The 22,947-nt window shown below is 34.4% G+C and overlaps 1 protein-coding gene and 1 long non-coding RNA gene across 2 annotated transcripts; both read left to right on the top strand.

Moving 5' to 3' along the window:
- Positions 1 to 5,263: 5,263 nt before the first annotated feature.
- LOC114258322 (uncharacterized) lies at positions 5,264 to 12,826 on the top strand. The gene is made up of 4 exons (XR_014329463.1): positions 5,264 to 5,931; positions 12,370 to 12,429; positions 12,555 to 12,573; positions 12,700 to 12,826. It is a non-coding gene; the product is annotated as an uncharacterized LOC114258322 (long non-coding RNA).
- Positions 12,827 to 18,607: 5,781 nt separating this feature from the next.
- LOC114260531 (synaptonemal complex protein 1-like) lies at positions 18,608 to 21,078 on the top strand. The gene is made up of 4 exons (XM_082868759.1): positions 18,608 to 19,030; positions 19,446 to 19,571; positions 19,746 to 19,844; positions 20,491 to 21,078. Exons 1-4 carry the CDS (start codon positions 18,901 to 18,903, stop codon positions 20,613 to 20,615), a joined length of 480 nt encoding a protein of 159 aa, XP_082724885.1. The 5' UTR covers positions 18,608 to 18,900; the 3' UTR covers positions 20,616 to 21,078.
- Positions 21,079 to 22,947: the final 1,869 nt, after the last annotated feature.

Below are 22,947 nucleotides of genomic sequence, written 5' to 3'. Positions count from 1 at the left end.
AGCTCGCTCGAGCCAAGAATGCACAGCTACAGGTCCAAAACAAACACTACCTCTCGCTCGAGCGAACAACTCCTCGCTCGAGCGAAGAACCAAAAACCTGGACAGCAACACTTGGTTTCTAAACCCAACCAACCTGAAACAACCCTGCCCAACACATCCTATAATTCCAAAAGAGAAAATAAGGAATAACAACAACAACCATTATAAAATGACAGAATCTACGGAACAGTCCGGATACAATAATTAAATGGGAAAAGACCGGGGTCGCTATAATATTGGTTTTGCATTGAGCATCAAAGGACACTTATTTTTTTGCCATTTCTGCATCGATCAACAATCATTGACACCTGTGAAGAAAAATAACTGGCTGAACTGTATCAAGGCTGTATAAAGTTTGGAGATGAAGGGATAGTAATTATGCTCTAAGCCCATGCAAATGTGCTGATCTCGAAATTATACATAGTTGTTCATGCTGATTAAAGCAAGCCTTGGATAAATAGAGAAAATAATTGAATGAAAAAAATGCACCAGTACGTTAGAAAAACTAGACATGAATGAAAATTATATTTTAATATGAAGGAGGGTTTTATTGCTTTGATGGAGGTCTTGTCATTCAATGTTTTGATTCAATTGTATGACTATTGGTTTTGCGATTGCAGTGAGTGTCCTCCACAAGTGTTGCCAATAGATAGTTTGTTTCTTGTATTTGTTTTAAGCTGAGTTAAATCAAAAAGCAAACTAGAATTACAAGTTTGTCTCAAGTTCCAAGTGAATTAAATGATGCTATTGTTAATGTGCTCCAAATTATGATTTTTAAATCTCACCAATGCGAGCGATGCTTTGGACAAGCTGCGATTTCTCAGTGTCACAAACCCCAATCTTTTGAAGGATGGAGTCGATCTTGATATCCGTATCCAGACTGACAAAGAGAATGGGATTATTACAATTATGTAAGCTTTTTGAACACTAAAAATTATTGTGGTTAATGTTTCCATTACAGTATCAAGACTTTATGTGCTCTATACAGGGATTCTAGCATTGGGATGACTCGTCAAGAACTTATTGACTGTCTTGGAACTATTGCACAAAGTGCAACTGCAAAGTTCTTAAAGGCATTGAAAGTGCACCAATACTTGGCTTAATTGTATTGTATACTTTGATTAAAGACCTTGTGCTAAGTTTTATTTATTTGCCTAGATTGAGTATAATTTTAGCATAATCTTATTTATTTGCCTAGCCGAAAATGCAAAACAATCTCGAACCACTTTGGGGATTGCGCGGGCAGCTTCCTCGTGCTTAATAGAACATATGGGGACATAGGTTGGGACATATGGCCTATGAGTAAGACATATAGGTTGGGAGTTAGAGTTGAAAATGCCTTAAACTTAACTGAAAAATTGCATTTCGGGAGGGGGAAACTTGGGAGAAACTTGTTTGGGCATGCAACATATGATTACGACTATAATTATACAATTTCGAAAAGATAATATACATTCGAGTTTTATATAATTTTCTTTTATAATTTGAAATGATGATGTTATTCAATCAATACTAATGGTTAATTTTATTTTTACAGATGGTTTTTGGCGTGGAAAAGTGGATGTTCTTTATTTTTGTGAGGAGGACATTATTTTTTTTTTTATAATCCGTTATTATGTTCTCCTTTGTTTTTTTTTTTTTTTGGATTACTATTGTTCATACAGATAACTATTGGCATGGTTCAAATTGCTTTTGGCATAGAACATATTACTTTTGGCATGGTATACATTATCATTTGACATGGTATTGTGGATATTTTTTTTTTTGTGTGTGTACAGCAGACATGATTTTTGTATAATCCTCTGTTTTGCATAAAATTATTATTTTAGGTTGGATTATGCTTGATTCGTATGGAATTTCTATTATATTTCGAATTTGACGCTAAAAGTTAAATTTTCTTGGAATGTTATTATTTTCTTTATATACAAGGTATAGGTTACACAGAATAAATACAGGTTGTGGCGAAATAAATATATGTGTATAAAAATAAAAAATAAAAAAACTAAAGAAAGTTTTTGATGAATAAACATTTAGTAGCTAAAAAGAAGTGAAGTTGTTGGCGGCTAACCAAGTCGCATCCAAAAGGAAATAAAGGCTTTTTTGCGATTAAATATTTGGTAGCCAAAAGAAATAAAATATTTTTGGTGTCTAAATAATTTGTAGTAAAAAAAAAAAAGATGAAAAATTAATTTTATTTGGTGACTAAATATTTAGTAGCCCAAAAAATTTGAAGTTTTTGCCTACTAAAAATTTAGTCGTCAAAAAAATAGTCAATATTTTTTACGACTAAACATTTAGTCACCAAAAAAGCTACAATCTTTTGCCTACAAAAAAGCTTGGTTGCTAGCTAAAGGAGTCAATTAGATGTTTGGCTACAAAATTAATTTGTCGCTGATAATGGAAAAAAGAATTGGCGACTATATATTTTAATCACTAAATAAAACATAGTAGTGATAAAATTTATCTACGACTAAAAATTTAGTCGATAAAAGTTCAAATTAAATTTATAAAAAAAATTATGGCGACTAAATTATTAATCGACGAATGGTATTCGTTGGCTACTAAAATAATTTTAATCACCAATACTTTTCCCAACAATTTGTCAACGACCAATTGGGTGACTAAATAATTTAATTGGGAATTATATTCGTCGACTAAAAATGATTTTTAACAATTAAAAATTTAGTTTTCAAATGTGCAATTTCTTATAGTGTGTAACTAGTTTGAAGATAATTCATAGTGTCAAGAAAATTCTAAATGATATTTTTTATATTTTTTTTTGCAAAATATGTATTATTTAAAATTTATTATCATAATTTTGCGGTGTTGGTGTAAGAGGCGGTATCCTTTGTCCAATCCATTTGAATCCAATTATAATTGAGTTTGTAGGATAAAAGTCATTTAAATTATGACGAATTTCTCACATAAAATTACATAATTATTTAATGCTAATTGAATTTGTAAATATTTATACACAAGCATCAACATACATCATTATAACCTCACAATTGCCACAATCATCACTAATATTACTGCAACCATCATCACCATCACTGTCACTGTTAGCACTACCACCACCACCATTATGAAGCCACCATTGTTATTTTTATTTATTTATTTATTTATTTTTATTCATAAGAAAAGGAGATAACAGACAAAACAGATAAATAGGCAAAGCTGCCTTACACAGTAGAAGGAGAAGAAGAAGCCCCAATGATGTTTGCAACAAGCAGATTTGCAATCTCAGTGGGGGGATCATTAAGAAACACAAAAGGGGCTTGGTGATTTACACCCATATTTGCCAAACCATCCGCACTCTTGTTTCCCTCTCTACGTATATGAGCTATTGTGCAGTTGCATCTTTGCATTAGAAACTTAGCATCTTCAAGCAGAGCCCTGTACTGAAAGTGTTGAGATGGTGAATCGTTGATGAGTTTAACAACTTGTTATGAGTTTGTCTTAATGCATATGTCCTTCATTCCCCTCTCAAGCATTATGGTGAGGCCTCGGTAAATTGCCTAGAGCTCAGCCTCCATGCTAGTTGCTTCCTCCAATTTTCCATGATATCCATGAAGCCAAGCTCCTCTTTCATTCCTGAAAAGGCCTCCATATCTAGCTGGCCCCGGATTGCCTTTTGAACAACCGTCAGCGTTGAGTTTAATTTTCCATGCAAAAGGCAAAACCCAATTAGTTCTGCGATTTAGAGGTTGGCCTGTAAAGTGATCAGTTTGGAATGCCTCATATGTCTCTGTGGCTTGGTGTTGAATGGATCTAATAATTTCGTAGACATTTCAATCCTCTTGTCTGAAGACCACATTGTTTCTATCTTTCCAGATTGCCCAAATAGTGTATAAGAACACAATGCTCCAAGATATGTGGTAGGTCTTCCTTTCCTGATTCTTCAAATTTAGTTGTAGCCATTAAGCCACCATTGTTATTACCACCACCTTTATAATCCTTGTCATCGTTATCATAAAAGAGAGGATGTGACCAAGTAAAGTATTCCAAAGTCGACACCGCCGATTCACGAACTTAGAGTATTTCATTATGACTAGGTAAGTTGATTTCTGTTCTTTCTCTAGATCTTATTCTTTGCCCTAATTTCTCACAAATCGACTCCCTCTCTTAGCAATCTCTACCTCACACACCTTCATCGCCCTGTAATCACTACGGCACCATGCCACCATTGGCACCGTCTCTCTGAATACAGCGGAGCCCCATTCCGTCACCATAGTCCCTACATTCGCACGACCCATCACTACCACCAGCCAATCCTACCGGTAAGCCTGCTTTCCATTACTTTTGTTGTCCCTCTTCATCCTCTCTTGCTTCCTGCCATCGTGCCCTAATATCTTCCTCTTTCTCTCTTAGCCACCATATTTCGTTCTGGGCATATGTTAATTTCCAGATTTGGTAATTCGAAGAGTATTTTGTGTTGGTACTTCACATTTATGTTTCTTTGATCAATTGCAAATATATGTTTTCTGTGTTCGCCTTGATCACTTTCTCCCTCCCTCTTTTCTACTTACCAAGCTCCCTCTGGACTTATCGATCCACTATAAAAAAATACACTTTTAGCGACCACTTTGTCTCTCTCTTGCTTAACACTCTGTCTCTGTCTCTCTTCTCTATCTGTCTCTCACTCATCTCTCTCTCTCACCACACATCTCCTTTACTACCTTCACCACTACTGCAAATGTCATTCCATTACGGCCACTACTACCACTGTTGCCACTCTACCTCTACGACTACCATTACTACCACCATCACCACCACTCCACTACCACCACCACTACCACCACCACTACTACTGCCACTACTACTACCATTACCTCTCCTCTACCACCATCACTCCATCTCCTCTACCACTACCACAACTTCACCACTAATCTCCTTCGTCATTACCTCTTATCCACCACCTTCACCACTACTACCGCACCCTCTCCTCTGCTACAAAAAATTAGTTCATGATTTATAGTAACAAAAAAAAAATGGGCTGCAAAAAAATATTTTCCATTGACCACAAAATTAACTTTATTTTAACAGAAAATATTTTTAATTAAAATATTACCCCTACTTCTACCAAATAAAAAAAAATAATAATTTTTTTCGGTAAAATAAAAATGAAACAAATAAATTTTCAACCTTAATAACCTAAAAAAAAAAAAATCATTAACTACAAAAAAAAAATTAACAAAAAAAATTTCTTTTCATTTTCCCGCTCATAAAAAATTAACTTTATTTTAATAGAAAATATTTTTAATTAAAATATTACCCATACTTCTACCAAATAAAAAAAAATTTTTTTTCAGTAAAATAAAAACGAAACAAATAAGTTTTCAACCTTAATAACTTAAAAAAAAATCATTAACTACAAAAAAAAAAAAATTAAAAATTAACAAAAAAAATTTCTTTCGTTTTCCCGCTCAACCTCCCCCCCCTGTTTCTCACGATCTCAAATTCCCAATCCCTAACCTAACACTCCCTCTCACTCTCCTCTCTCTTTTATCTCTTTCGCCTCCTACGTCGTCGGCTCTGGTGCCACCACACCTCCTCCCTCACCGCCGTCTTTCTCTTCTCCTATTCTCTTCATCGGTTGTCTACTTCATCTTCTCCACTCTCGTCGTCGGATCCAAAACCCTAACCCTACCTCTGATCTTCTGCAATCCCTCCACAAGCCATATGTTCAAATCTAGACCCTACACTCCCCTCAACTGTTTCAGAACCTTTGTCTACAAAGGACTATCGTCGGACTCGTCAGAACGGCGATCTCGAACGGGCTGATTGCGATGAGAAAGACCAGGTGGCGAGGCACATTAACGCGTCAGAAACAAAATCAAAAGATGGACAGTTCATCTTTGCCCTAATTTTTCTCTCTATTTCTGCTCAAATGTAAGTATGATATAGTCGTCCTCAATGTGGGTTTCTTAAGTTACTGGTACTAGTCTTAACTGTGCACTTTATGTGTTTGTTTAATTGACTGAATAGTGTGTTTGTTGGAATTACAAAAAAAATTTGTCATATGGTGGTTTAAATGCATTGTAATATATATTTAGCAAGAAATCCCTGCTTAAAATTAATTATCCCTGCAAATTGTTTTGTTGATAAAATCTTTTGGTGTGTTCCATAGATTTGTGATCAAATTAGGGGAAAAAGAACATCTTTACACGTTTGTTTTGCATTCTTAGTTGACCACCATGCGCAGCAGCACAATAATATTTGAGCATAGTAGTTGACCACCATGCGCAGCAGCACAATAATATTTGAGCATAGTCGAAGATACTATAACCTCTCCATATGCAGCAGCATAATAATTTTCAGCATATTACAATGAATTTGAGAAGCACATACTACAGGCCACATTATCTGCGGAACTACCTTCGTAAAAAAAACATTGTTTATTTTAATTGTTGTTAAAATTATTATAATTTTATTTAGTAAGGTAATTGTTTTGTTGGAAAGAACATGCCTATGAGTTCTGCTCACATGGAACCCAACTTGCCTTTTTCTCCAGTTTTTGAGGCCTACGAGATTTCATACTAGTTATGTGATACAAAGAATGCTCCAAGCTTTTGCAATATGAATACGAAAAGAAAAAAAAAAGTCATTTGCATGGAACTTAAAAACTTTAGAAAAGTAATAAATAATAATCATAGAAAACACGAACAGAGAAAAAAAAAACTTGGGTTTTGGTTAAAGGCAAGAGAGGCTTTTGGAACATATTATTGAATTTAACTTGAATTGAATTGGATGCACATGGCTGATATTAGATAATGATATTCCTAACATTTCCACCCCAGTAATTATAAGGCCCCATTTTCGCTCCTCCTCTCTATTCCTTTTGTAATTTTCATTATCTATATTGTGTGAGTGATTTTCTGACCACACTGCCCGCTTAGTAACCAGCTGGAGAGCACCGGCAGAATAGATGGCACCTGACTGACCTGCAACAGAAAGAGAAGATTCCGGCGGTGGTTCGTCCACCTGGGGGCACTCCGACGATCAAGTCAGTATATCTTTCAAAGATAAATCAAGTGCTAAACTCACAAGCTTGAGTATCAAAAGCATACCTTAGACCCATGGGGGTGCCTCTCTTTTATAGCCAACATAAACCTAGTCCCAATAGAAGCCTAACTTCTATGGACTCAGGATTACTGCTAATCTTGGACTCCCAATAAGATTAGGATAAACTCTCTAAGAGTCTTATCTTAATACAAACTGAAGTTTTCTCTCATTCTAGGACTCTTGCCCCTTATCCGCTTATCTCGGATTCTAATATCTTCGAAGGTAACCTCGGCCTATCTGAGATGACCTCGGCATAACAACCAGGACACGTGGCACCTCGGCTGACACGTCGGCGTCACCTTGGCCACGTGTTGGTACTCAGAAAATATATCTCCACAACTGCCCCCTAGGTTCTATTACCTCGGCATTCTGAGGTGATGGAACCTACACTGTTTGTTCATCTGTGCCCCTCTGCCCGAGATCAAACTCGCCGACCTCAATGTTCCCCGGACTTTACTGTCCACTTCTGTCAAGTATCAAGCTTCATGCTTTCCAAGCTGCTCGAGATCACACCTTCTAGCCGAGGTTCTTGTTCCATTAATTCGTAAACTCCAAGAGCTTTGCAACTGCTCCACTCACATTCTTTGGTGGGTTTCCGACTTCCAGTCATCTATTTGACTCCGGCGATCTTCATATCGGCATTCATTTCTCTTGGTAGGTTCATAAACTCTTTTATTAAGCTCAATCTTTCATAACTCTTTTGAATCCATTTACTTGCCCTCTGTTGTCTTCTATTTTCGTCTGTTTTCAAGTTTTGAATTGTTTGAACGCCTGGCACTGTTCTTGCCATATCCGCTTTCTGTTCCTAGCATCGTGTCTGGGTCATTACTTTCTTGTTCTTCACATACTTACTTAGTGCCTGTGCACTTTGGCTTTATTCTTGAACTTTGTTGTCTTCTTGACTCTGATTTTTCTCTTTTTTCACTCAATCCTCTGGCTTTTTCTCTTTCTAGCTCTTTTGCTTAAATCCGTCATTGTTCCAAGCTTTCAAGCTCTGCAACTGTTTTCGTTCCTCTCCTCCGGTGAAGCTTACGTCATTCTGTCATTTTCTCATCCATCGTCATACTTCGGCAATTCTCATTCCGACTTCCCTCTTTCTAGTAAGCCACTGTTCCTCCTGGCTTTATTTCTTGTTGCTTTCCAAGAAGCTCTGCTTCATTGTTAATCACCATTGCTGTTTTACCCGTTGTTTCCAAATCATCTTCTTGAATACACACTGTTTACACATCTGTTGATTTCTGCCACTGTTTTTGGCTTGACACACATGTGCAATCTTTTTGTCTTGATTTCCTGATAGCTTCATCACCATTCTTGATTACGAATTACATTCTTTTTTCTATTTTCTGTGTCTTTTTCCAGGCTTTCAATCCTTGCCTTCAAACTCCGAGGTGCTAATTGCCGAGATGAGCTTTGATCAAACTCTTCGGGAGATCGATGCTGAGCTCGAGGCCGAGAAGGCTGTTGAGAAGTCTTCCCAACTATCTTCTATATCCTGCCATTGATGTCGAGTAATTTTGTTTCCTTCTTTTACTCCTTATACCTTGTTCTTTGTCCTTCTTTGTATGCTTTTAATCTGGCCGACGTGCCATTTTTGTAGTCTGAATAATTTATTTTTTAATATTCAGGCCGAAGTGCCTTATTTCTTCTTTAAATGCATTTCTCTAATTTCTTCTTTCAATGAATGTCTTCTTTTTTTTGCTCTTGTATGATTCTACACTTAGAATAATTTGCATGTCTTCAAAAGTACACCTTGACTGTGCAATCTCTTCGGATAAAACACCTCTATCACAATTTCTAATCTTGCTCATCTCGGCCTTGTCCTAACACTTGAAAATATTGTAATAAAGAAAATATTGTAATAAATATTTTCACAAGTGTTGCTTAGGACTTGTCACTTTCTCAATGTTTTCTATCAAGACTTCAGTTTTTCATATTTCAAGTTTTGAAAACCTGGTAGTCTCGGCAAGTACGCAGATATTGCTTGAGCTTGACTTTAACTTGTAAATTTTTCTCAAAAATTTCAACAAGTGTTTTAACCATCATCCTTTATCATAACCTCGGTTTAACTTCAGCTTGTAAATTTTTCTCAAAATTTCAACAAGTGTTAAACCATCATCCTTTCGATACGACCTCAGTTTATCTATAATTTGTAAATTCACATAGAATTTCAACAAGTGTTTAAACCAATCTTCTTCCGATACGACCTCGGTTTAACTTCAACTTGTAAATTCACATAGAATTTCAACAAGTGTTAAATATGACCTCGGTTTAACTTCAACTTGTAAATTCACACAGAATTTCAACAAGTGTTAAACATCATCTCGGTTTAACTTTAACTTGTAAATTCACACAGAATTTCAACAAGTGTTAAATATCACATCGGTTTAACTTCAACTTGTAAATTCACATAGAATTTCAACAAGTGTTAAATATGACCTCGGTTTAACTTTAACTTGTAAATTCACACAGAATTTGAACAAGTGTTAAACATCATCTCAGTTTAACTTCAACTTGTAAATTCACACAGAATTTCAACAAGTGTTAAACAATGATTTCGGTTTAACTTCAACTTGTAAATTGTTCACAAATTTCAACAAGTGTTAAACAATGATTTCGGTTTAACTTCAACTTGTAAATTGTCCACAAATTTCAACAAGTGTTAAACAATGACCTCGGTTTAACTTCAACTTGTAAATTGTCCACAAATTTCAACAAGTGTTAAACAATGATTTCGGTTTAACTTCAACTTGTAAATTCACACAGAATTTCAACAAGTGTTAAACAATGATTTCGGTATAACTTCAACTTGTAAATTGTCCACAAATTTCAACATGTGTTAAACAATGACCTCGATTTAACTTCAACTTGTAAATTGTCTACAAATTTCAACAAGTGTTAAACAATAATCTCGGTTTAACTTTAACTTGTAAATTGCTACAAATTTCAACAAGTGTTAAACATCTTTGTCTTCTCTCTGCCCTCTGCATGGCTTTCACATGCTCTTTTGTGGACCTTATAAAAGGTCTTCAACCTGGCTAACTGCAGTCTGACTTTGTATGTTTTCTTTTTATCTTCTGGGATCTGAGATCTGCTCACTGAGCTCTTCTCTTCTCGGGCTTAAGTGCCGAGGTCTTGTCTGCTGGAATCTTGGATCTGCTCTCTCAGGTTGAGCTCTTCTCTTCTCGGACCTACTCATCTAGGCCGAGATCATGCCTGCTGGGATCCGGGATCCAGGATCTGGAATCTGGGATCTGCTCACTTAGGCTAAGCTCTTGTTTTCTCGGACCTACTCATCTAGGCCGAGATCATGCCTTCTGGGATCCGGGATCCAAGATCTGGAATCCGGGATCTGCTCACTTAGGCTGAGCTTTTGTCTTCTCGGACCTACTTTTTCAGGCCGAGATCTTGTCTTCTGGGATCCGAGATCCAGGATCTGGAATCCGGGATCTGCTCACTTGGGCTGAGCTCTTCTATACTTGAATGTCATCTCTTTGGGAGCACTCATGCCCCCTGTCTTTGCGTCCCTTCTGGAAGAGTCTTCACTCCGTTATGTTGACACATTCTCCATCTTTGCTAAACTCGTCGTTTCCGATACATTGATCTTGTACAGTGATGGCCATCTATTCTCCTTTTTTTTCCACAGACGGCGCCAAATTGTGTGAGTGATTTTCTGACCACACTGCCCGCTTAGTAACCAGCTGGAGAGCACCGACAGAATAGATGGCACCTGGCTGACCTGCAACAGAAAGAGAAGATTTCGACGGTGGTTCGTCCATCCGGGAGCACTCCGACGATCAAGTCAGTGTATCTCTCAAAGATAAATCAAGTGCTAAACTCAAAAGCTTGAGTATCAAAAGCATACCTTAGACCCATGGGGGTGCCTTTCTTTTATAGCCAACATAAACCTAGTCCCAATAGAAGCCTAACTTCTATGGACTCAGGATTACTGCTAATCTTGAACTCCTAGTAAGATTAGGATAAACTCTCTAAGAGTCTTATCTTAATATAAACTGAAGTCTTCTCTCATTCTAGGACTCTTGCCCCTTATCTGCTTATCTCGGATTTCGATATCTTCGGAGGTAACCTCGGCTTATCCGAGATGACCTCGGCATAACAACCAGGACACGTGGCACCTCGGCTGACACGTCGGCGTCACCTTGGCCACGTGTTGGTACTCAGAAAATATATCCCCACATATATAATTTTGAGTTCAAAATGGAACATTTTTTTAACATCATTTGGTTATAATCGTTCCCATCTGTTAGCCATTCAGATATTAATTTCAATTTCTTCCTTCGTGTATGAACAATTTCTTCAAGTACTTGTAGTTGTGAATATGCATGACACATAAACCTCAAACAATTTAAAGTTATATGATTTACATTCACCCACAAATTCATAGTTTTCTGACTACTATTACTTTTAATGAAATTCCCCACAATTACTTCTGTATCTTTGGACCATTAGTAACAACTTTTCCCTATGGATCGTTTAATGCTACCATCTTATCTATATCCATAGAACTAAATCATCTTAGTTACCCTGGTGTCGTTTGATTTAAGTTTTTTTCCCATCTAATTTAACTTGCAAAATTTTTAGGAAGATTGCAAATAAGGAGTATTGACATTTTTGCTAGTTTATATTATACAAAAGTGAGGTTTTAACAATAAAGGTTGAGCTCTAAAGCATTAACTAAATTTCTTAAAAAAGGTTGAGCTCTAAAGCGTTAACAAAAGTGAACAAAATAATTTTTTTCTTAATTCTTAACTAAAAAATTTATCTCAGCCCTTTGTGTCCATGGTCATTTTGGAGCTTCTTGGAATTAATTCGTTCTATTGTTAGACAAGTGTTTGGCTTGGAGAATTGAAGTAGGTTGGGATTGGCCAAACACAGATGCATCAGTTGCATTGGTGTTTTATGGGTCTTTCTCATTTGTTTACAATATGGGGAGGGTTAAGTTAAAGATAAAGAGATTAGAGAGCACTAGCAATCAATAAGTGACCTATTTGAAAAGAAGGAATGGAATCTTGAAGAAAGCTAAAGAATTATCCATATTATGTGACATTGACATTGTCCTTCTCATGTTTTCTCCAACTGGAAAGGCAACATTATTCCGCAGAGAGCCCAGGTATTTTCAAGTCTCCAATTGTGCCTATATAAAAATGTTTGTGAAATTTGATGTATGACATGAAAAATTAAACAAAATTCACTTGGATTTATGTGCACCATTTATCATTTCGTGAAATCATGTGTTTTTTTGTTCAGCAACATTGAAGAGGTTATTACAAAATTCGCTCAACTGACACCACAAGAAAGGACAAAAAGGTCAGTACAGATATGCTTTAAATCTATGAGGATGAAGAGTTGTTTTTCTTTTCTTTTTTTTTTTTGGTTAAATTTGAACTGCATTTGTCACAATGTCACTAAATAATTTTTATTTGAATGACCAGGAAGTTGGAGAGCCTTGAAGTAAGATTAATACTGCCCGTTCTCTAGTACACCAATTCATTCTTTCTTTCTCTATTTTCATTAAATATGAAATGATAAACATATCATATTCATTCAAGCCTTTTGGTGTTCTATTTGAGAATATAGGCATTGAAGAAAACCTTTAAGAAGTTGAACTATGATGTAAATATACAAGACTTTTTGCGTTCAAGGTTTGTGTTTATTTTGATGAATCTTTTAAATCTTAAGGGATTAACCCTCGTGAAAGAACTAATGCTTTTTTTTTTCCTCCTTTCACAGCACTCAATGAATTGGGGTTAGCCCTTTGTCACTGTTGTCACCGTAATGCTTTGAATTTGAGTTCTTATTCATTGCTGGAATCCCAGTGAACTTTTTTGACATCTCTTATTTAAATTGTTATGGATAGGAATTATCCAACCAATTGAGGATGATGCGAGATCAACTTACAGAAGCACACAAGAGACTGAGGTGCAACTTTGAAGCTCATATCTGTTAAAGTATTACCTTCCCTCCCCCTCCTCCTTTTTCTTTTTGGTCTTGTGAATCATAAAATTGGCATGATATAGTTATGCCCCGAAAAGCCCAATCAATTAAATATTGCAATATAATTTTGTTTACATTGTTTTGTTCTAGGTTAAGATAAACTTAATACAATGTTTATAGATGTGGAGGCTTTGAACAATCGTCATTCTGTCTTTTATTCTTTTGTAGCCAGTAAATTAGTTCAAGTCAGTGATTTCCCCTTTGTGGTATAACAGTTGCAACTTTGTTTTGTTTTATTTTAGTCACATTTCATATAGTCTGTTTCACGGTTTGTACATGTGCATAACTGTTTCTCACATTTTGTATCTGTGTGCCTTTACACTCTTACCAAAAAATTTATATAAATTGATTTATGTGTGTGACGTTTGCGTTTATATTTTTTGTAATCACCGGATATTTCATGGATTGTTTACTGCTCCAAATTATTTCATGGATTGCGTTTATATTTCTTAAAATATATGATTTGGTAGAAATTTAAAGATTGACTAAGAAAGAATAAACAACTTTAGAGTTGTTCATAATTGCTTTATGTTTTGTCTACAAAATCTGCTTAGATTTAGTGTTTAGTGGTGTTTTTTGTTTACATGTATTTCTTTAGTGTTTAAAAACTTGAAAACAAGTCATGATTCTATGGTGGTTCTATCTTATTCATAGAATGCCAGTTGCATAAAATGATTTCTGGTTCATTATTAAAGGGGTAAGAAGTTTGAAGATATAAGAGTGGGGTTTCTGTTTGATTAAATAGTGAAGCTTGTCTGTTTTTGCTAGTAGTGGATAAGGATGCATAATTTATTTGTTGTGAAACAGAGGCTTTTACCTTTCTGATTCTTCTTTGTTCTATTTGTTCATTTTCATGTATGGTGCCTTGTCAACTGGGATTATTTGTGACTGTAAAACTGGTTATAAAATTTCAGCGGCCGGTATATAAACGCAGCCACAAACAGCCATTTAAGAGAAACCCTACAAAATCTTTGCGTGTGTGTGTGTGTGACCCTTTTCTTCTCCTTCAAGACATACCATACCTTTCTCCATAGGTATATCATCAATCAAATCAATATATAATTTATTAGTCTGTGAAATTCTTACAGTTGGTACAGTCGAGTTCCATAATCCCATTCATGGCTGTTCTCTAGAGCTAGAGCTGAGCTCCTCTGTTATTAGTGTGTTTTGTGAAGAAAACCCATGGTGGGTTTTGGAAGTTCAGCTTCTATTTTGTTAATGGTCTTTTTTTTGTGTTTTTTTTTTTTTTGTTTTTCCTTCTCTTCTCCTAGTGTTGTGTTGATGCTGGTTTAGGTGTTTGAGGTAATGAAAAAGCAAGAGGAGACGAGGCTGACAGAATTGACTACAAAAGGGGCAGAATTTAAAGCTATGCAAGCTGAAGCTGAAACTGTATGATTGCCATTTCTCTATTAATTTTTTATTGAATTCTCTGCATTTTGGTAATTCATAGTGCCTCGGGAGAAATAAAATGAAAAGGGAAGTAACTTGTTCTGCCTTAGTTTCATGTAATTGTGAAACTGATAAGCTGACTCCTTTACATGGGTTCTATTGGGTCTAAATTTAATCCACGCACCATACCAGCTTGGGTTACTAAGGGATATTCAGAGGAGAGGAGATTGATGAATCAATCCTATTTGGCAATCCTCACAAGCATAGATGTTACAAAGAGAGTAGTAGCCAGAATGGTTGGTTGCACCTCTATAGCTCACCAAATTACGCTTTCCAACAGCTCAAACATTACCCAATTGACTAAAAACTGGCTCAAAGGAAACAAACTTAGCTATCACTCTCAGGAGCTCTAGAGTCCACAAGGCAAAGATATTTTTGATGAGTTAAAAAAATGGTCTTTTTCTGTTTTTTTGGTTCTTCTCAATATATGGAAATTTGTTTTTTGAACCACATGCAAATTAAACGATGGTAACCACAGATGTGAGTAAAATTATTTTGATATGTAACAATGAATTACCTTTTGCCTAAAGGCAGTTCTGAAAAAAATTTATTATGTTGGGATGTTGGAATATACTTCAAAGTCAAAGGGAAATTAGCATTACTTGAAAAAAAAACTTGTGGTATGCATTTCTGGATAGGGAACTTTATGATTATGATTTCTAATGAGTTATTTTTTTCTACTGAATCATTTTTCTATTTTGGAATGATTGTTGTATTCATAGGTGTATTAAGTAGGATACTCTAAATGACATAGACAAGTACTTCAATTACTTGTCTTTTTTATTACTTTAGTTTTTCATGAGAGAGAAAATTAATGTGGGAATCTCTTTATTTTGTTGTTTTGCGGTAATCTAAAATGACATTGCTGATAGGATATGAGTCCAAATGGCAGTTTGGGTGATTTCGAAGATAGGTAATGGTTATTTCACATTTAATAGTTTTTGTTTTTGCACGAAAATGGGATGCAATTTCAGCAACATGAGTTTTTTTTTTTTTTTTTCATTGACGGGCTGTAGAGAAGCAAGAGCTAGGAAGAACAAGTACATGATCTTTGATGGTGATAGTTACTGTGTGGGATGAGTACATTGAGTAAGCATTTTAGTACAATCCTGGGCCACTTAATTTAGTTATAGAATTTGATGCTATTCACATTATGATCATTTGGTGATTTCATGAATTTCAAACCAAATTGACTATAATTTTAAACATTAGCATTGTTTAGAATGCCTAAATTCACCTTAATTTTTATTTTATTTAATAAGTTCTTGTGGGAGTAGAAATGTAGTTGTGGGCTACTTAATACAAAGTTTATAATGTCCTCTATCCATCTGAGCTTTAACTCAACACAAGGAGTTGAAAGTGGAAAATTATGAAGCATGTTAAAATAACAATATCTTAAACCTTGAATCAAATATAACAAGCAGCCTAGTAGTATTATCCTGTCAAGATCCTCTCCTACATATTATTTATATACATGCTATGTATATATGTACATATGTAATAGATGGTAGTCTGCAAATGTTATCTAATATTAAGGGTCCCCTAATTGTTTGAAAAAATGCCTAACTCAAAAAAAAAAAACTGTGTTTGCTTATCCATGATGACTGAACAATCACAAGTGGAATGATAATTGAGTTGTTTTTGGAACCAATGTCCTTTATACAAGCTGCTATGCATATTCTTTCCTTTTTTCTACAGCATTTGCTTGGATGTGTGTTGGAGGAGCCATTTATCAAAATACTTGACATTTATGCTTTCCTCATAAACTTCAAGTTTATGTTGAGAAAACTACAAGGGCATTTTCAAATATTTTAAATACCTAAATTTCAACTTTATGTTGAGAACTTAGATGTTGAGAAAACTGCAAAGACATTTACAAATATTTTAACTACCAAAATTTCTACTTTATGTTGAGAATTTAGATATTGCACTTTGTGTGTTTTGAATGAATGTATAAATTTTGGGCACTGCTGAGCTAGATGAGTTTTTTTTATTTATTTTTTCACCTCCTAATTTTCTGTGGTTATATACTTCTCTAAATCCAATTTTTATTTTCTTGTTTTTCTTTAATGGAAAAAAAAAGGAAGTTCTTTTTGCCCCTCTCTGGCTATCTTCAATTGGAAGATGGGTCTCTTTATTTTGACCTATATATTGCTTATGCATGTGAATTTTAGTTTTTTGGTCAACTATGATTGGAAGTGTGATAAGAGAATTGTTTAAATTTGTAGATAAAAATTATGCTAGGGTTTGAGTTTTATTGCGTTTTGGTCTAGGTAGAGACGACAATTTCTAGGGTCATTAAGAATTGATGAGATAGGAGAGTGTAATGAGAGGAGTGTAAAAAGAATGCTACTGATCTCTATCAATGAACTCATGATGAGTAGTTTTAGTTACTGAATGCTAAAGAATTGCAAGTACATAAGTTTATCAATTAATGTTTCATTATCTTTCCACCTACACTATGGGCAAACAAACAGACCCTGAATTTTAAATTTGTTTCAGTTTTTTTTTATTGAAGGACTTGGGCATTTGTGCAGTGTTGTGCAACCAAAATTCAAATTATTGTCATGGTTGACCACAAGAGATTACTTGGAATTGTACAATAGTGTGAAACAAAAGCTGAATATCTATTGACTAGCAAATTTGTTGTAGTGAGGGGTGAGGGGAGGGGAAGGATTGTTTGGGTGACTTTTTTTGTCTCTTCATATGATTGTTTGTCCACAAAATAGAACAGAGGTCAGAAATCAAGTACAAGAAATAAACTACTTCCTTACGTTCTATTCATATTAAGAATTTGAGACATTTATGGAAGAAAATGATTCTTTATTTCCCTTTCTCTTTTGAAATTTTTGTCTGAAGTCTGTGTGATTGTGAGTTAGACAGTTTGACAATTGGACAACAAAAATAAGAGCAGTCCAAAAACAAAGCTGGAAACTGAGAGCAAGCATATTTTGTTATTTGATTAAAAAAAGGTCAATTAATGGTGTTTGATTACAATTCTAGATTCTAGATTATTTGATTTTTTCAACTTTTTTAACCCAAAAAAATTGAGATTACTTAACTTACAATTGAATTTTTTTTCAACTTAAGAATATGCTTGATTTTTTTAAACATGAGCAGAATAAATTTGAAATTTCAATTTAGAAGCTAAATAGTATAATGATAGTAGAAAGAAATGAGAAAAAGAGACATTACCTTCCTTTTTTTTTTTTTTTTTTTGTCTTCATAAATATAGGATTGAAGCGATGTGGTAAGAGTTGCGGGCTTAGATGGTTGAGAACTATCGTATTGTGTGGCTCACAGATAGAATTTTGTTCCTCTTCTCTTCTCTTCAATTATTTTTCTTCTTCATCGTTGCTTCTTTTTATCACCTTTACATTTACAGTTTTTTGTGCAAAATAGATCACTTCTTATTTTTAATCTCTATAGCAAAGGTTAGCATCCAAGTGTGAAATCTAGCTTGTTTTATACGACTTTTATAAGGTCGGTTATGATTTATGGTACATAGTGTTGCGTGGTTAACATAGTCAAAAAATGCATATGCATCTAAATGCATCAAGTTTGTAACAGTAAATGCTGCAATTGATTGCTCATTGACTCAAGTCATGGAAAAAGTGTTACTTTTTCTTTTTGCAAATCCACATCATTCTATAGATCCAATTGGCACATGATGATGAGTGTGTTTGAACTTAACTCCCAGGCACATACATTTTTTTACTTTTCTCAAAGATCTAGAACCCTTTATTTGTGATCTAGATATTGGTTTCCGATTCAAGCCACAAATTTTTTTTTCCCCATTTTATCTCCTTTTCATATCTTTTCCATTGATTTGTTGCAATTTCATCAAAATTTCATTGGAGACCTTTTTCGAAAGCTATAAATAAATTATCTTGCACAATACAGCTTGACTAATTGGTAGAGCTGGGGATTGTACCCCCAACTCCGGTGAGCTGGGCATAAGGGCCTGACACTGGGCCACCCTAGAGGCTCATTAATGATTTGTTTTGTTTATGCAGTTGGTGTGAACAGCCTTTTTGGGCTTTTTTGCCCTTCTGTTTTAAATTATTCTTTTGCATTTTTTTTATATAGATAACGTCATTTCAATCTTCCTATTCTCCTTGTGTGAGTTTCCCATTTTCTACTACTTCAATGCTTTCTCCTACTCCCTCATGATCTCTCCTCTTGTGTCTATAATGAATACATAGGAATTTTTTTGCATTAATTTAGCTAACTATCCAAAGCTTCATGAATTTTGTAACAGTACCATGTGTTGAAAACTCAGACAGAGACTTACAAGAAGTAGGTTAGTGCATCATCTAATAGTAATTTTAGAACATGCAATTGTTTCTAGCACTTTTTTGTTGTTCCCATTTTGAAATTGTTTTTGGATTTGGATCATTGCTCTTATCTGTCGTTGCAGGTAAGGAAGATGGAAGAAAGGCAAGGAAATCTCATACTGGACCATGTAAGTATCTTGAACCTAAAAAAGGTTAATTTGTTTTCCAAATAAAATACATTTATGCTTCCTAAAATAAGTTCATGCCACTTTCAGCCTCTAATTTTAATTTTGTCCTTTAAATATTCAATTTGATTCAAATTAGTTTAATTTCAATTGAACATTTCAGCCTCTCCTATATATTTATTTCTCATCAATATATACATGCTATGTATATCTGTATATATGTAATAGATGGTAGTCTGTAAATGTTATCTGATATTAAGGGTCCTTTAACTGTTTGAAAAAAATGCCTGACTAAAAAAAAACTGTGTTGGCACAATGAGGTTCATGATGGTAGGTATTCTTTAGTTTATTCAACTTTCCAACAACTGGCTTTATGATATTTTTCAAAGTTGTAAGTATTCTATATCTGCTTTACCAGTTGAGAAAGACAAGGAATTTTTTGAAGATAAGCTATCTTCCAGTGCAGCAACTCTTGATAATTTGCACAACCAAATGAAGATGTCATCCTTGAGATTTGAGTCTTCAGAGGAAATTGTTGGAAATTGTAAGTTATCCTCATTTCCTATATCATAAAAAGTTTTCAGATAATTTCCAACAATAAGAACTGTCGATGCTGCCAAACAGAAGCTTATCATAAATTTGTAAGCAAAGAACCAGGTATTTCCATTTGCTTCACTTCTTTTCAGAGTTATGAAATGCGTTTGAATTCTGAATGTAGGCAAAAGAGAGTTAAAAGAACTCAGCATTGAAAAAGAGGAGAGGGAGAAATATTTCAGAGATGAACAGTGCAAAACTACCAATGTCATTGAGGAAAAAGGTAGCGTCTTCATTGATTGCTTCTGTTTATGGTTTATTTTTGGACTGGCTACCCCATCAGGACTCAAACTACTTTGGTTCAAGACCAATTCATTGAAATAATGTATTAATGAGTAGCAAATTAAAGCTTGCATCCTAAAAAAGCTGCATGAAAACACTTTGAGGTTAACATACCTAATGGTTCACATCTTGCTTAGAGTAAGGTGCAGCCGAGGTCCATGCCTCACGTGACCACCTTTCCTTATTTGAGAAATTAATATATTTGACCAAAATATGGGTTGTCATAATATCATTAACATTTGAAGACAATTTGAACAGTTGTTGTAACAATAAGGAGTGCTGAGTGAGTTGAATTGAGCTCGGTTTCTATTACCAGTTTGTTGCTGCTGCTACTACGCTCTTCCTATATTAGTGATAGTAGTGATATCACACATTTAACTTAATGATTTATTTAATGAATTTTAATGCATTTGGAGTTTTACATAAGCTATTCCAATTGGAAACAGAGGCATACTTCTATTCTCATGTGCTTGAAGTGTTTTTTAGTGGATTAATGTGTAGGAGTTGTAACTCTTATCACATGATAACAACAATTGGCTTCTGATCTAAATTTTTATTAATAGACTTGCTTTTTGTTTTTCACACAGATGCTATGATCAAGCATTTGGAAACAACTGTATCTGCTACCAGATTGGATATGGAGAGCTTAAACTCAAAGATGGAAGAGTTACATGTTGGTTTGAAATTTAAGGAGGACGACATTCAAGTTTGAGAATCTCAGAAGAGATGTAGGAGAAAGAAAAGAATGATCTAAAATGTGTGTAAGTGACATTGAATGAATTGACAAAAAAAATGTAGATATCCCTCACGAGGATGGAAGACAAGGTGAGGATGAGGGACACGAAGAAGAGTTGGGAAGAGATGAAGATGATGGTGATGAGGGAGACGAAGAAGAGTTGGGAACAGAAGATGTTAAAGATGGAGATGAATTTTCTAAGGAGCCTTGACCTTGGCCTTTTCATTGTTTTACTATGCGCAGACTAAATTGATAGTTGAATATGTTATGGCTTTTGTGGTTGTCCCAATTTGTTTATGAACACTTTTTGCTTACTTTTGGGAGTTTAGTATGATATGTTTTGTGTATAAAAAAATTCTTATGGTTGGTGTTTTGGTGAATATGACCTCACCAGGTTGTTTATTGTTTGAAATATGGTAGTATATTGCCTTTTTATTTATTTATTTATCTTCTAAATTTTTGAAAATTGTCAATGAGGATAAGGTGCTTGATGTTTGAAATATGATGTATTTTGCTTGATGTTTTAATGTATTGAATAGTAATTTATGAGGAGGTTGTGAATGATACAATTTGTTAACTTCAAACCTTGTCATTATAAAAAAATCTAATTTGGAAGCCCATAGCTTGACTAAACACTCAAGATTTTGGGTTTTAGCTTTTATTTGGATTATGGCCAATGGATTGGCCAATTGATTTCTATCAAGGTAGTGAATTTTCCAATAGATTTGAAAATTGATTGGGGACCCATTAGTCAATCAATTCTTGCAAAAAAAGTGATAACACCAATCAATTAGTCAATCATTTTGGAGCCTATGGCCATGACAAACAAAAAAAAAAAAAAAAAAAAAAAATGCCAAATTTTGGCATCCTTGTATAATCTACTTAAATATTGTATACAATCAAATTATAGTGAATCTATTAGGCACTAGGCAATGTTCCAATCTTACAATCATTTGTGCAATCAATTGTTCTGTACTCTTGCAATATGGATGCATTTTATGCCGAATAGATCGACATCCAAAATCAAATTTACAACCTTACACATCAATAATCTACACATACATGGATTACAAAAATCAAATTTACATTCACATTAAATCATCTATAAAGAAACCATCCAAATTACATCACATTTATAAAAACAAAGTCATTGGTAACGTTTATAAAATTTATTTTTCGTTTTTTTTTTTGGCTACTAATTATTTAGTCGCCAAAAATCTTTGATTTCTTTTGGCTACCAAATATTTAGTCGCCAAAAAACCTTGATTTCCTTTTGACTACCAATTTGGTTCGTCATCAACAACTTCACTTCTTTTTGGCTACTAAATGTTTAGTCACTAAAAACTTTCTTCAGTTTTGTTTTATATTAATTTTGCCTTATATTTATTCTATGCAACCTGTACCCTGTATATAAGCAAAATAATAACAATCTAAGAAAATTTAACTTTTAATGTCAAATTCAAAATATAATAAAAATTCCATACAAACCAAGCATAATCTAATTTAAAATAATAATTCTATACAAAACAGAGGATTATACAAAAACTATGTCTTCCGTACACAAAAAAAGAAATATCCACAATACCATGTCAAATGGTAATCTATACCACCCCAAATGTAATATGTTCTATGCCAAAACTAATTTGTATGACGCCAATAGTTATCTGTACAAACAATAGTAATCCACAAAAAACAAAGAACAACATAACAACAGATTATAAAAAAAAAAAACAATGTCCTCCACACACAAATAAAGAATATTCGCATTTCCACGCCAAAAACCATTTGTAAAAATAAAATTAACCATTAGTATTGATTGAATAACACTATCATTTCAAATTATAAAAAGAAAATTATATAAAACTAGAATGTATATAATGTTTTCAAAATTGTGTATTTATAGTCATAATCGTATGTTGCATGTCCGGACAAGTTTCTCCCAAGTTTTCCCCTCCCGAAATGCAATTTTTCAGTTTAGTTTAAGGCATTTTCAACCTTAACTCCTAACCTATGTCTCCAACTTTAACTCCCAACCTATGTCTGCTACTCCCAAGTTTTCCACTCCCGGGGGCTATTTTGAATTTTCGCCCTCAAAACGTCCATTTTCGTCTAAGTTTAAGGCGTTTTCGGCTCTAACTCCCAACCTATGGGTCCGAATTACATTCCGTCTATTGTCACAGGTCTTATTTTTCATGGGGAACCTGTTCGTGAGAGCCACATCGTGGTTCGGGGGCTGTTTTGAATTTTCGCCACTGGAAAGCCCTCTTTTAACTAAGTTTAAGGCGTATTCGATTCTAACTCTTAACTT

The sequence above is a fragment of the Camellia sinensis genome, chromosome 1 (assembly GCF_055761805.1).
Source record: "Camellia sinensis isolate YWXY chromosome 1, ASM5576180v1, whole genome shotgun sequence".
NCBI lineage: Eukaryota > Viridiplantae > Streptophyta > Magnoliopsida > Ericales > Theaceae > Camellia > Camellia sinensis.
The sequence above is the reverse complement of the archived record's forward strand: the minus strand, read 5'-3'. Positions and strand labels throughout refer to the sequence as shown.

Excerpts from the sequence above, each read along its gene's own strand:
- LOC114260531 (XM_082868759.1), top strand. The coding sequence starts at position 18,901 with ATGCAATTGTTTCTAGCACTTTTTTGTTGTTCCCATTTTGAAATTGTT. Across the intron at positions 19,031-19,445 it reads GAAATCTCATACTGGACCAT|TTGAGAAAGACAAGGAATTT; the intron begins GTAAGTATCTTG and ends CTGCTTTACCAG. Across the intron at positions 19,845-20,490 it reads CAATGTCATTGAGGAAAAAG|ATGCTATGATCAAGCATTTG; the intron begins GTAGCGTCTTCA and ends TTTTTCACACAG.